Here is a 13,328-nt window from a genome sequence, read left to right as displayed (position 1 = left end):
AGAAAGCTCATGTGGTGTAAAAAAAAAACTAATAAGGGCTAACGACCCACCCTTTACTTACTATTAGCTGGCTTCATTGTCACTCTTATTTTCTGGTTTCCCATTGGTGAGTGTGAGTGGGCTTTATTTTGTCTTCATGTGTTTGTCTCTTCCCTGGAGCAAGGAACAAGTACTGATTGATTTCCTCATTAGGGTTCTAACGTGCTGCTTGCACTGGGATGGTGGTACTTTTTTTGTTTCTTTCAAGACATCTTGATTACGGTTTGAGAACTTTGTAGCATGCAAATGACTTTATATAGTAAAGCTCTTTTTACAAAATTACTTAATGATATAAACTAATTTTCATGTCACAATTTAGTCTCTGAGGCGTAGGCATGGAAACATAAAACGTTTGAAAACACCCAGTATTTGATGATAAATAAAGTCAAAGGGAAATCCCTGGGATAGGTTTGAACGGCTGTGATGTCTAAACCCTAGCAGTTGCACTATAGTATCTAGTTTACAGACTACTATAGAACACTATCTGGCAGGAAAATATTAACGTAATGATTTCCACAGAAAAAATGTTTGTTAACAATCTAGTACTTTATTAAAACAACCAATATTATACAATAAAACAACATACATTAAAATTTCAAAGGATCTTTCCCTGAAACATAAAAAGTTAATAAAATAAGAACATACACGATGGTGGTAAAGCATATAAATTCATACAAAACATATTATATATCATATACAAAAGAAGATATCACAATCAGCAGCAAAGAAAACAGACCCCCTTTAAAACAGTGGTACTTGGATATTTTAACCACACTTGATTATCAGATCCACTAGCCTAGCTCTACTTGTACAATCTTACACAAATGTGACAAAATTGCATGTACATCCCGTGTGTATTTCGGCTTAAGTGGATTCTCTCGTATATAATTGCGTCGACGCGTTTCGGTGCTATCCACTTGATAAGGTGGCACCTTCTTCGGGACTTCTTAGTTGGGGTTTTCCCTGCACACGCAGGGCTTCGCTCTCCCTTGGGGTCGAGGGAGGAAGGTTTCTTAAATCCTCTAGCACTAGGTAGTGGCTGGGCGCCCGTGGCGTCGTCCCAGGACAGTTAGGTTTGAAACAGTCTTTAGCTCTGGCTGGATTGGCCTTTTTTCTTTCTCAAAGCCTCCTACTTAGAGATTCTGTTATATCAGAGTTTGTCCGATCTTTTTCCTTTATTGGGAACATGTACCTTTTTGTTATTGGAGAGACTCCTCCTATGGGGTTCTTTTATCTTCTTATTAGTCTGGTATTTTTCTTCTTTTCTAGCCTTGTATCTGAAATCGTTATAAAACCCACTTCAAACGGGCATATATTAACTGATGTCCTTGCAGGAACTGGATACGTTCTTACTGCTTGGGCCGCCGAGGCAGACGTTAATACTTTCCTGCCAGATAGTGTTCTATAGTAGTCTGTAAACTAGATACTATAGTGCAACTGCTAGGGTTTAGACATCACAGCCGTTCAAACCTATCCCAGGGATTTCCCTTTGACTTTGTGTCCTTGCACCCTGTTCCCTGGTGACAGTGGGGTACCCTCTCTTTTGAAACTTTGATGATAAATAAAACATCCTCTAAAGTATGAAACAGGTAACCCACACACATACATTTAGGCCGCCTGTCCTATAACCATACTTCCTTCCTTTAAGACTGTTGTCAGACAGTGTGTGTTTTTAAGATAATTTGTTGGCTGTTGTATCACACTTATTTATTTGTTGGTTGCCTGTTCTTGATTTAGGGGATGTTTTATTCATCATTAAACACACAGTGTTTTCAAAAAGCTTATGTTTCACCCCTACTTCCCTTTATCTCTACTCACTCCTGAACCCGAAACCCTAAAGTCACCCTTATCTCCCTTTAACTCTTCCCACCCCAGAACCCTAAAATTTCCCTTACCTCCTATTTACCTCTACACATTCCTGAACCCTAAAGTCACCTTTATCTCCCTTTACTTCTACCCATCCCGAACCCTAAATTCCCCTTTACCTAACTGTACCTCTACCCACCCTGAACACTAGTCACCCTTATCCCCTTTACCTCTACCCACACTGAACCCTAAAATCACCCTTACCCCTCTTTTACCTCTGCCCAAGACCCTGAGCCCTAAAATCCCCAATACCTCCCTTTACAACTACTCATCTAACTAAACCCTAATGTCACCCTTACCTACCTACGGTTCAAAATGCTGGTGTATGAGTCAACGGACCTGTATTGTGCACATTATTGCAAAAAGTCTTACAGTCAATCTATGAAAACATAACCCTCTTGTAGTACAATTCGTGTAAGGATTCAGGGGCATATTAGATAATTTTATCGCCTGTCTTGATAATATGCCCCTCAGTTTCAACATATGGTAACAAATTACACTGAGTAAGATTCACAAGCCAGACATGGAAATGTACTCCTTTTGCACCACTGCACAGACAAATCCTGAAGATTCGACTCTACCGTTCGCACCCAAAGCCTCACTTCAACCATTCACGTTCCCAAGAGTCAGCAGCAGGCTGGGACTTCCAACAGGAGTGCCATGGCACACACACAAAAGTCTGCCATCGTCAACTGGAAGACGTACAGCATACCACGGCCAAGTATACTAAGCGTTAGTAATTAACGGCTCAACTGTCTGTCACACACCATCGATCAGACCAGGCAAAGATTGCTTCTAAAACAAGGAGGTGCACAGCTTCCTATCCATGGGTGTTCAGCGTAGGTCCATGTGGGCCGGACCTACGTAACGAATTATCAGGCAAATTAATATCTGCTCGTAAATTAGTTTTCTGGAAATCGTCATGCCTTCCGTCCTCATAAACCTGCAATAAGGTCAATAAATCTACGGCCGAATTAAACCAGCAGCCTTAGGGTGCCATCTAGTGGAGTTACTGAAAAAGGCAGAACATTTTTGAACGTGGAAGGTGGGCGCCTTTGGATGCAAAAAGTAAATGGTATATTTAGAACTGAAAATCTATCCTAACCAACTGTCTGTCTGCTGTTGGTTAGGATAGATTTTCAGTTCTAAATATACCATTTACTTTTTGCATCCAAAGGCGCCCACCTTCCACGTTCAAAAATGTTCTGCCTTTTTCAGTAACTCCACTAGATGGCACCCTAAGGCTGCTAGTTTAATTCGGCCGTAGATTTATTGACCTTATTGCAGGTTTATGACACTTCAGTGTGCAAATAGTGTTTTCCAGGATTTACTCAAGTGCACCTATCCCCTGTGATGTCACATCACAGGGGATAGGTGCACTTGAGTAAATCCTGGAGAACACTATTTGCACACTGAAGTGTCTAGGAAGTTTTGAGTTGAGATTGATTAGCTGCAGCCATGTGTAAACAAATTAAATACACACCCCGAACACGCATTCGCTTCCACACCCACACACGAGTTTTCAATCATTTGGAAAGCCCTGGATCCTCATCGACTGTCTGGCAATACTCTATTCCTTCAAAAGCGTAGTGCCACAGGTGAACAGTGACCACAGAAACACAACACGAACTGCTACGGGGGAACTGGGATACTACGGAGGCCGAGATAGGACACACAGGGGCAGACAGGTGTGGACGGCCGGCCGCCGCACACGCCTCGCCGGTTACAAACCTAAGTAGCTATTCTGTATCACATCTCCAGGAGCACCTCTCCCACTGTCGGGGGGCGCCAGACTCCTATACACCATCTGGTCGGGGTCTGAGCTATTAAAGTTTGTCACAAACAACAGTCCTGCGGATCCGAGAACGGGAAGGAACAGACAGAGAGAAAAAAGGCAGAGTTAGAAAAGATTGAAAAAAAGTGGCATTGTGGCTGGAGGGAGAGGTCTGCAGGACGAGGAGGCGGTGAATAAATGAAGGGGTGCCCGAACTATGCTTCAGTGTGCCTAAATGAAAGACTGTTGAACCCCCACCCCCCCCCCATCCATGAGCCAAGAGACAGAAAAGGACCATTGTGACTTGTGCTTTCGAGACTCTGGTTCAGGGCTGTTGTTAGTTAATTAAAATCTACAATCGCGTCATCGGTCTGCCTTTTAACTGCTGATCTGAGATCACTGTCGAACTGTGTTGTGTTCAACTTTATCCAAAATGAGGGAAATCAAGGCGAAGGCACAGGGTCGCTTTTAGAAGCTGCTCTCTTGGCGGCACATGACTGCGCGGTGACCTGCCGCAATGACTGGGAAAACAACCGTTCTGTCGCCTGATAAATAGCGCCAGCGCAGGGTGAGACATGCGCCATCAATAAAATGGGAAGTCTTTGTGAATTCTCCATGCCAGTTACGTTATCACTTTGTCAACACCCTGGGCCGGCTCTCTGGTTAATTCTAGCCAGGTTAAAAGCTTAAAAGCAGAACGTTTGAAAGGGGTAAATGTGGAAAATGGAAGAGGGAAAATCTAGGGACTGGTCACCGCTGTATGTTTTTATGAAACCATGGTCGTGAAAACACAAGTCACACCAACTTTGTCAATGTCTGCTTGGGGTCACTAATGAATTATATATCCCCGTTAAACTAGTCCCAGGTCTCGTGGCTGGACAGGCCCCTTGCAGCCTTCTGTGCCAGTCTAGGTGGCACCACCCAGCTAGCCCCTGGCTGCCCCTTCCTGGCACCGCCTCCTCCAGGCCCGCAGGTTCCCTGCCCCGCGCCACGCAGCCGTGTCACCCTACCCAAGTAGCTGTTCAAAGGGAGTGGGATGAGCCGGGAGTCGCGGGACTTCTCTCCCCCCACCTCGTACGGCCCATCGTCATAGTGGCCCAGCTCCAGGGAGGACAGGTTGAACAGCTCCACGCGCAGCTCACCTAGAAACCAAACACTCGTGTTAATAATGTGGCGCTCTGGGGCGGGGTGGGGAGCACTGGCTGGCGCTCTGGGGCGGGGTGGGGAGCACTGGCTGCCGCTCCGGGGGCGGGGGTGGAAGGTGCACGACAGGTGCAGTGACTGTGGCTTCTGATAACACCCAGCACGAGGCGAGGCTTTCCTTTACTGGAGCGACCGCCTCACCTGCAGGTAGAGTCATGACTGGCATTCCTGGGCTTGGCCACCACGCTGCCATCCTTGGTGGGGGTAAACTGGGCACCGCTCCGGCGTGTGATGCGACCGTGACACATACACACTCCTCTGCAAGTGAAGCTTGTATGGAGCTTATCCACAGCGGGGTGCTTTATAGCGCCTGTCTGCGATTTCTGGTCGCTGGGTTTCCCGGATGTTCACTCCAAGCCTCCCCTTCTTTCTGGTGCCAAGTCTGGCCTGCTCACATCTTCTCCTCCATGTGGTTCTTCTACACACGGTCACTGCAAGGGTTACCAGCACACCAGAGCAACATCCGGCCTGTGTGCGTCTTTGCTTCCATGTGGCTTCATAGACGGCGACTCCAAGGGGCTCATGTTCGTGGACACGTCTGGCCCGGCCACATCCTCATGTCACTCCACAATTCCACTCCTCTCTGGTCTCGATGGCCGCGGGTTTCCTTCTCTATGGCACCACTGATAACTTGTCAGAGGCGTTTCCATGTTCACGTCACACTGACTGAATGCTGGACTACTTGCTTAATTGGTCCCTGGGTCCAGGGAGGGCTTCTCTGTGCCTCTCGCCCTGGGGTATCACAGGGCCTCTGCGCCTCCGGGCACCCGCGCCTCTTCTCCTCTCGCTGCCAGTGAGGTCCTACCCTGACCAGCCCTCGCTCTGTGATGTCACAGATTCTGTGAGGTCACAGAGGGGCCCAGGTCTAGTCAGCCTCCTTCCTGGAGTGTGCGCATGCCTTGTCTGTGACGTCGGAGGCCGAGCTCAGCGCCTCTCTGCCTGAACACGTGTGATCTGTACATGTGGAGGAGATCTTGGATCTAGGCCGTGTCACCTGTCGCATTCTGTCTGGTGCGACGGAGGTCACACACAAGGGTTTCCTTAACGTGGTCTGGAGGGGAGGGGTGGGGGGCCGGCCCACGCGCTCCCATGTCTCAATGACAGCGACGGCGACTTACTCAAGTCTCTTCTGCTGCTGATCAGAGCCACATCGGATGCCCCTCCCCCCACCATCCACTCTCCCACCAATAACGCGTTATCCTCCCTCCCATCACCCTTCTCTCTGGCTCTCCTGTATTTTGTTCTGGACCCCCTTTTCCCCTTTTTTCTCTCTTTCCCCCACTGTATCTTCACCACACCATCTCGCTGTGCTCCATGTCACCTTGACCCACCTCACCCCAGCCCCTCTGCCCATCCTTTTTGTCACCCTCTTGCCCTTTTCCATACCCACCTGTACAGCTTACTCCTGCTCTCTCGAATGCCCTCCCCCTCGCCGCTTCCCATGCTACACACCAGCTTACCCTCTCTTCTCCTGCCCTTCAGCTAGAATCCAACTGACATTCATGTTCCTTCCATACTCCCCCCCCCCCTCTGGTCTCGACTCACCTTTCCAGTGGTAGGTGCCTGGTGCCCCCAGCATGATGTAGTGGTTGTCAGAGGTGAAGCCGACAGATGTCCCCTGCTGGCAGAAGCCAAATTGGTCGTGGCCTGTAGTGCGGCCTTCACAGAACTTCCACTCGCCGCCATCTTGCTCGTCGCTGATAGTCAAGTCCTCACTCAGGACGTAGCAGCGGCCAATCACATCCCGGGTCTCTGATGGCTGCGTGAGCCGCTGGCGAGCCTCGTAGAGGTGGGCACAGGCCTGGAGTACAGGAAGAGGGTGAACGAGGGCTCCACGTCACATACATCTAACACAGACAGCAAAGGGACACATTCGGACATAGACAAGAGGGAGCAAACTCAAACACCCAGAAATGGGGACACATTCAAAGCACTCCACCACAGATGCACTTTGACACAGGTACACAAAGACATTCTTAGACATTGAAAGAGATGGAAAGAGACAGAGAAAGAGAGAGAGAGACACACACTCAACAGATCAAGCCATAGAAATATACACCAACACTCCCAAAAGCATAAAGACCCACCTGGTCAAGAACACAGAAAGGGATGCTTAGACCCGGGGATATGGATGAACACACTCAAAACACATGCCAGCGGGTACACATATTGTAGGAACGATGGGCCCGATTCACAGAACTAACTTAAGACAAAATCCTAAACTTACTTCTTTTGGTATTCACAGACGTTAGGATTTTGTCTAAAGACAGACTTAAGACAGACTTAAGTTAGGATTCTGTCTTAAGTCTGTCTTAAGTCTGTCTTAAGACAAAATCCTAACGTCTGTGAATGCCAAAAGTAGTACTTTTAGGATTTTGTCTTAAGTTAGTTCTGTGAATCAGCACCCTATTTTTTTGCCTTCTTTTCCTAATTTCTGTTTGTATTTTTTTTTTACTAAGAATAGCTGAGATATGGAGATAAAATGCAGCTGGGTTAAGCAAAACAGTTCAGCATTTCACTGGTACTTCCCAAAAATGAAAAACGTTTGTGCAATCAAAGTGGCGTTTTAGACATTTTGATAAGTCAGCTGTAGTATGCGTTTGCATTATGCAAGCTGTAAAAAAGTTACATCTGTAAACTGCAGGAAAAGTTTCCCTCCACTTACATCTGAAGAAAGCTGGAACATGGGCTCAAACCAGTATATGTGGTTGTAAAGATCTAGGTCATTGTTTAAAAAAAAAAAATCAAAGCCATTTTTGGAATTAAATTGGCAGATTTTTTACTTGTTGAATCAGTTATAAGGGTGCATTTAAACCATGAACATCTTAGTGTTTATCAATCTGAAATGGAAAACGTTTCCATTCCACTTCATATAGAAACCAAGGCTTAGAATCTATATTTTGTGAACGTGACTGCAACAAGGCGCAATTTCAAGGTGCAACATTCTTGTCTAACACCCATTTTTGCTAACGTTTGTTAAAAATAGACATATGCTCAAAGTTTGCAGCCTATGGATTAATATGTATAACCTTTGGATTCTGTGTATCTACATTTCTAACAACGCTTTTGTAAGATTGCCTTTTGTAAAACTCAGCTGAAGAGCACAAACAGATAATCCCTTTCCCTTGGAAGAACTCCCTCTGGCTCAGGCATTATTCATACCTCTTCCCCTTGAGCAGTGTGGCCATTTGCTCACTCTTAAATGATTCTCAAGGCTGAGGGGACCACTTTAGATCTGGAAAAGCCTTTTTTTCATCGGCTACCTTTTAAACAAAAGTTTGTGCTGTGCAGTGCAAAGGTAAAATCACCTATGAAACTATTGTTCTGTAAATTAACTCCCTGGGGGAAAAGAAGTGCATAGCCTTATTTAGTTCAATACCAAAATACAATGCACTCTTTGCTAAATGTTTTCAGGTCTCCGCCAAATGAAATTGTGAGTCATAATTTATTTTCAATGTTTACATCTATTCTGAAAGTGTTTCAAATATTCTACGTATTTTTACTCTTGGTTTTACAGCTTGATTCAGGTAATTTAATTAAATTTTATATTGTTGATCTTTGTTGGGCTCTTAATCAATAAAAAGGTTGACTTGACTTGAATGAGCTCCCGCCCCCTCGTGGCCATTCCAGGGAACCACAGCCAGCAAATTGCTGTGTTTGACTTCTATTCCCAAAATGTCTTCTGTTGTAAAAATGATTGCAATTTGTTTGTTAACAACTCCTGACCACTACTCCACTTTTGCTCAATTTTGGGTGACACTTTGTTGAGTTCTTATATTTTTCAAGTATTTGGCTCGGATCACACACATTCAGAATGGCAGCGAAGAAGAGACAGAATGAGAAAGATATAGGGGAAGAGAAAGAGAGATTCTAGAAAGCCCAAAATCCAAACACACTCCTGACACTCCCAGACTCACAACCATGCACAGCAGAATACAAAAGAGAAAGACACAGACAGCCCGAAGCGGAGTTGGACACCGACTACCAACCCCCGGATTCACAGAGGCACCCCGACCCACCCATGAGAGATTGGCACAGGTACTAAGACACTTCAGAAGACAGACAAACATAAAACACATGTTTACATTGGTGGAAGGAAGTATAACACAGACAATTATGAACAAGGAAAGTAGGAGGAGGTTGACTGAAATGTGTTCTAACGCATAAGCACTCACCTGTCTCTCCAGTCCCTTTTACTGTGTCCTGCCCAGGATGGGCTCATTGCTTCAGGCTCTACCACCCCACAAACCCCCTCATATCTACTGCCAACACCACCTGCCATTGATATCCCCATCCTTGCCATAAGGGCCATTGGTATATTCCTAGGAAGCTTTCTGAAGAGCCTGTACCGGTTTCGCCAATTGGAAAGTAAGCTATAGAATGACCTCTCCTCCGGAGACAATAACCTGCAATGGAGATGTGGACAGGAACACGCACTGCGGAAAGGCCTATCCTCATGGGGCAACCGCGTCCACTAGAACAACCATAAGGAAGATCCCACTTAAAATGGCTTCTCCTGAGGCACTAGCTAGCGCTGGAGCAGCCAACAGGTAAAAGCAATGAATAGTCTCTGCTCCTAGGGTAAAAGCGCTCGCTGGCGTACCCATTGGCAGTAAGAACGTCGGTGGGTCTTGACTCACTCTGCAGTAGCGGCAGCACACTCCTTGGAGTAACAGTTGCGCTTTATAAATAACCTCACATAGACATAGACAACGGGAAACGCAGTGTGGAGTGGCCTGCAGAATGGCGTCTCCTCCCAATGACAGAGCTTCTACTGTAGCAACCAGTCGGCAAAAGTGACCAGAAGTGTCAATTCATCCTCCTCCCAAAGGGGGGCATGGCTAACCAAAAATGGCTACAGTCTCATCTAAGTATGGCTCTTACGAGGTGGCGTCAGGGAGTGCTTGAGGAAACTTGGCTCACATTGATCCATGTCAGAAGCCAAAGGAACCTCTGTCCATACATGAGAGTGGATTTAGCAAAGCTGCATCATTAGACATCAACTGAACTAGCGGCTTGAGTGGGACTTCTTAAAAGTTTGATAAGGGCTGCATGGGTCTCCAACACTTCAAACAGACATCATGCACTAACCTTGTGCAGCACAGTAAAAGTCTGCAAGATGCATGCGTGGTTACTCCTGGACCCTGGGCAACAACGAAGGTGCTTCCTGAAGGGATGTATGTCGTTACTACGCATGCTTTTACAACGCATGCCTTTACCACGCAACTTTTACAAAGCAAGTTGTTACAACGATTTGCGTTGGGGGGCGCTGGATAGTGAATCGTTTAATTTACTATTCCAACTCCAGTCCCCGTGGATAGTAGGGAAGGTTTTGGATAGTAAATGAAACCATTACCTATCCTACAGCGCCCCCAGCGCAAGTCGTTGTAACGACTTGCGTTGTAAAAGTCACGTGGTAATGGTAGTGCGTGGTAAAAGTTGCTTTGTAAACCCTGTTCCCCTTCCTGGGGTATTCTCACTTTATAAAGCTTTTAAACATTTCTGGACCTTTAGGGCATTCTGCAGCCAGCTGTGGGCGTGGCCCATACTGGGAGTTTAGATGTACTATCCTAACTCCAGGCCTAGAATATTTGAGGATAGCACAGCTCCCCACAAGATATTCCAGGAGGCGTATTTACTATTTTAGACCCAATCTCGGAATGTTTGGGGAAAGTTGTACGTTTCCCAAGTATTTTTAGGAAAAGCAGTCATTTTGCACTGCCGACAATGCTGCCTGCTCAAGGCAAAAAACTAGCAAAACCCAACATTTTGGGCTCTTAGAGTCAATTGAACTTTGGGAAGCATTGAAACTTTCTGAGACATCCAACAGGAATGTCCATACAAGTCAAACATTAAGGGAATCTGAAGACAATAGGATTCTCGTGAAGCAACCCCTGGTCTTTGGCAGAACAAATATTACTTTCTCACCTACCTACTGAAGAACAGGCAAGAAATTAATTTTACAAGCAAAGGGTGCCTTTAAAATTACCCCTTGCGCACTGAAGGGAAGAGATTAAACTGCCTCCACCAACACAGGGTACCAGAGGAACTGTCCTCGGCCCTCCTCAACAGTGAGGCCCAATAAGGTAAAGACCCATGTGGGTTGCTTGCGATCTCATGCTCAGGTGAAGAAACCTTGTTTTTTGGGCTGGACTACTCGTTTGGGGCATTACTAAGGTGATTTACAAGTGATTGGTCCCCCGGGTTTTACTAAAAAATGTTGGAATGGAATGCTACCCGGCGGAGTTAAGAAGAATTGCCATAATCACTTTCACTGATCCCTTGCTACTGGCCCAAAAAAAGGATTTTTGCTAAACTTACCACAATCTTGCCCCCGATGCCTTGACTCTTCACGCTGACACCCAGCCATTGGTTCTCCTTGCTCTCTCTGCTCTCATCAACTGAAAACAGAATAATAGTGATTGCCATCATTAAATTCATTCCCCAAGAAAGAACAAAAGTAATAAAAATCAAAGAAAGCGCTGCCCGTCACTTTATACTGTTCTCCTGAATTACTAACCCAAGAAGACAGTGTGGAACCTTTTTCATTCAGTAAAAGTTGTCCTTCCACACAATCACGTCAATGTGACACCTGTGTCAATCACTACATGCTCCCCTCCTAAAACACCAGTCCAGAAGAGCATCAACACTGAGACAATAATTGCAAGCTGCTCTAACACACCACTAATGCAAATGATAAATTACTTCATACTGTACGTCTAAACTACACACACAAGAAAATATGAAACCTGTGTTACTTAGCGAAAGTCGTCCTTTTATACCACCACAAATCAGTGTAAACCCCGTGCCAATCAAAGCACGCTACCCGTCTAGAACACCAGTCCAAAACAGCGTGCACTAAGTGTCAATCACTGCAAGCTGCCCCCTTATTCAACCCACCCACCCACACTAGCATGGCCTCATTGTCAGTCACTGCAAGCTGCCCCCCTTATTCCACCCGCCCACACTAGCATGGCCTACAGTCTCAGTCACTGCAAGCTGCCCGCTTATTCCACCCACCCACACTAGCATGGCCTCATTGTAAGTCACTGCAAGCTTCCCCCTTATTCCACCCACCCTCACTAGCATGGCCTCAGTGTCAATCACTGCAAGCTGCCCCCCTTATTCCACCCGCCCACACTAGCATGGCCTACAGTCTCAGTCACTGCAAGCTTCCCCCTTATTCCACCCACCCTCACTAGCATGGCCTCAGTGTCAATCACTGCAAGCTGCCCCCCTTATTCCACCCGCCCACACTAGCATGGCCTCAGTGTCAATCACTGCAAGCTGCCCCCCTTATTCCACCCACCCTCACTAGCATGGCCTCAGTGTCAATCACTGCAAGCTGCCCCCCTTATTCCACCCGCCCACACTAGCATGGCCTCAGTGTCAATCTCTGCAAGCTGCCCCCTTATTCCACCCGCCCACACTAGCATGACCTCAATGTCAATCACTGCAAGCTGCCCCCTTATTCCACCCACCCACACTAGCATGGTCTCAGTCTCAGTCACTGCAAGCTGCCCCCCTTATTCCACCCGCCCACACTAGCATGGCCTCAGTGTCAATCTCTGCAAGCTGCCCCCTTATTCCACCCGCCCACACTAGCATGACCTCAATGTCAATCACTGCAAGCTGCCCCCTGATACCACCCGCTCGTACCAGCATGACCTCAATGTCAATCACTCCAAGCTGCCCCCTTATTCCACCCGCCCACACTAGCATGGCCTCAGTGTCAATCTCTGCAAGCTGCCCCCTTATTCCACCCGCCCACACTAGCATGACCTCAATGTCAATCACTGCAAGCTGCCCCCTGATACCACCCGCTCGTACCAGCATGACCTCAATGTCAATCACTCCAAGCTGCCCCCTTATTCCACCCACCCACACTAGCATGGCCTCAGTCTCAGTCACTGCAAGCTGCCCCTTTGTTCTACCCGCCCGCACTAGCATGACCTCAATGTCAATCATTGCAAGCTGCCCCCTTATTCCACCCCACCACACTAGCATGACCTCAATGTCAATCAATGCAACCTGCAACCTTATTCCACCCGCCCGCCCGCACTAGCATGGCCTCAATGTCAATCACTGCAAGCTGCCCGCTTATTCCACCCACCCACAGTAGCATGACCTCAGTGTCAATCAGTGCAAGCTGCACTCCTGCCAAACTAACAACAGGTTTGAAACTTAAGTCTATACATGCATGCTGCCCTCCAACAACATTTGCCCAAGACACTGTGAAATCTGTGTCAAAACAGTGCAAGTGGGCCTCCTACCCCACACGGCCAAGACAGGGAGAAAGTCCTATCATCAATCAGCGTACAATGACCCCCTTGAAGACAAGCCAAAGACAACAAGGAACCAGTGTCAGGTAGTGCAGGTTCCCTTCTAAAAAAACACCAGAGAGTGCAAGAAAGCAAAGTCAATCAGTGCATGTTGCCAACCTCGG

The 13,328-nt window shown here is 46.9% G+C and overlaps 1 protein-coding gene across 4 annotated transcripts in view; it reads right to left on the bottom strand.

Moving 5' to 3' along the window:
- Positions 1 to 13,328, bottom strand: part of ITGA7 (integrin subunit alpha 7) — a 307,450-nt gene that overhangs the window by 153,660 nt on the left and 140,462 nt on the right. For 2 of the 4 annotated variants that reach the window (XM_086959129.1, XM_086959131.1), the window contains exons 3-5: positions 11,204 to 11,283; positions 6,428 to 6,683; positions 4,690 to 4,821 (exon numbers count right to left, since the gene is read on the bottom strand). In XM_086959129.1, coding sequence (XP_086815255.1) covers positions 4,690 to 4,821; positions 6,428 to 6,683; positions 11,204 to 11,283 — 468 coding nt within the window. Of the gene's footprint in view, positions 1 to 3,636; positions 3,757 to 4,689; positions 4,822 to 6,427; positions 6,684 to 11,203; positions 11,284 to 13,328 lie in introns of all 4 variants that reach the window. The other 2 variants (XM_086959132.1, XM_086959130.1) reach the window with 2 other exon arrangements.

Source organism: Lissotriton vulgaris, chromosome 1_1, assembly GCF_964263255.1.
Source record: "Lissotriton vulgaris chromosome 1_1, aLisVul1.2, whole genome shotgun sequence".
In the NCBI taxonomy this organism is placed as follows: Eukaryota; Metazoa; Chordata; class Amphibia; order Caudata; family Salamandridae; genus Lissotriton; species Lissotriton vulgaris.
The sequence above is the reverse complement of the archived record's forward strand: the minus strand, read 5'-3'. Positions and strand labels throughout refer to the sequence as shown.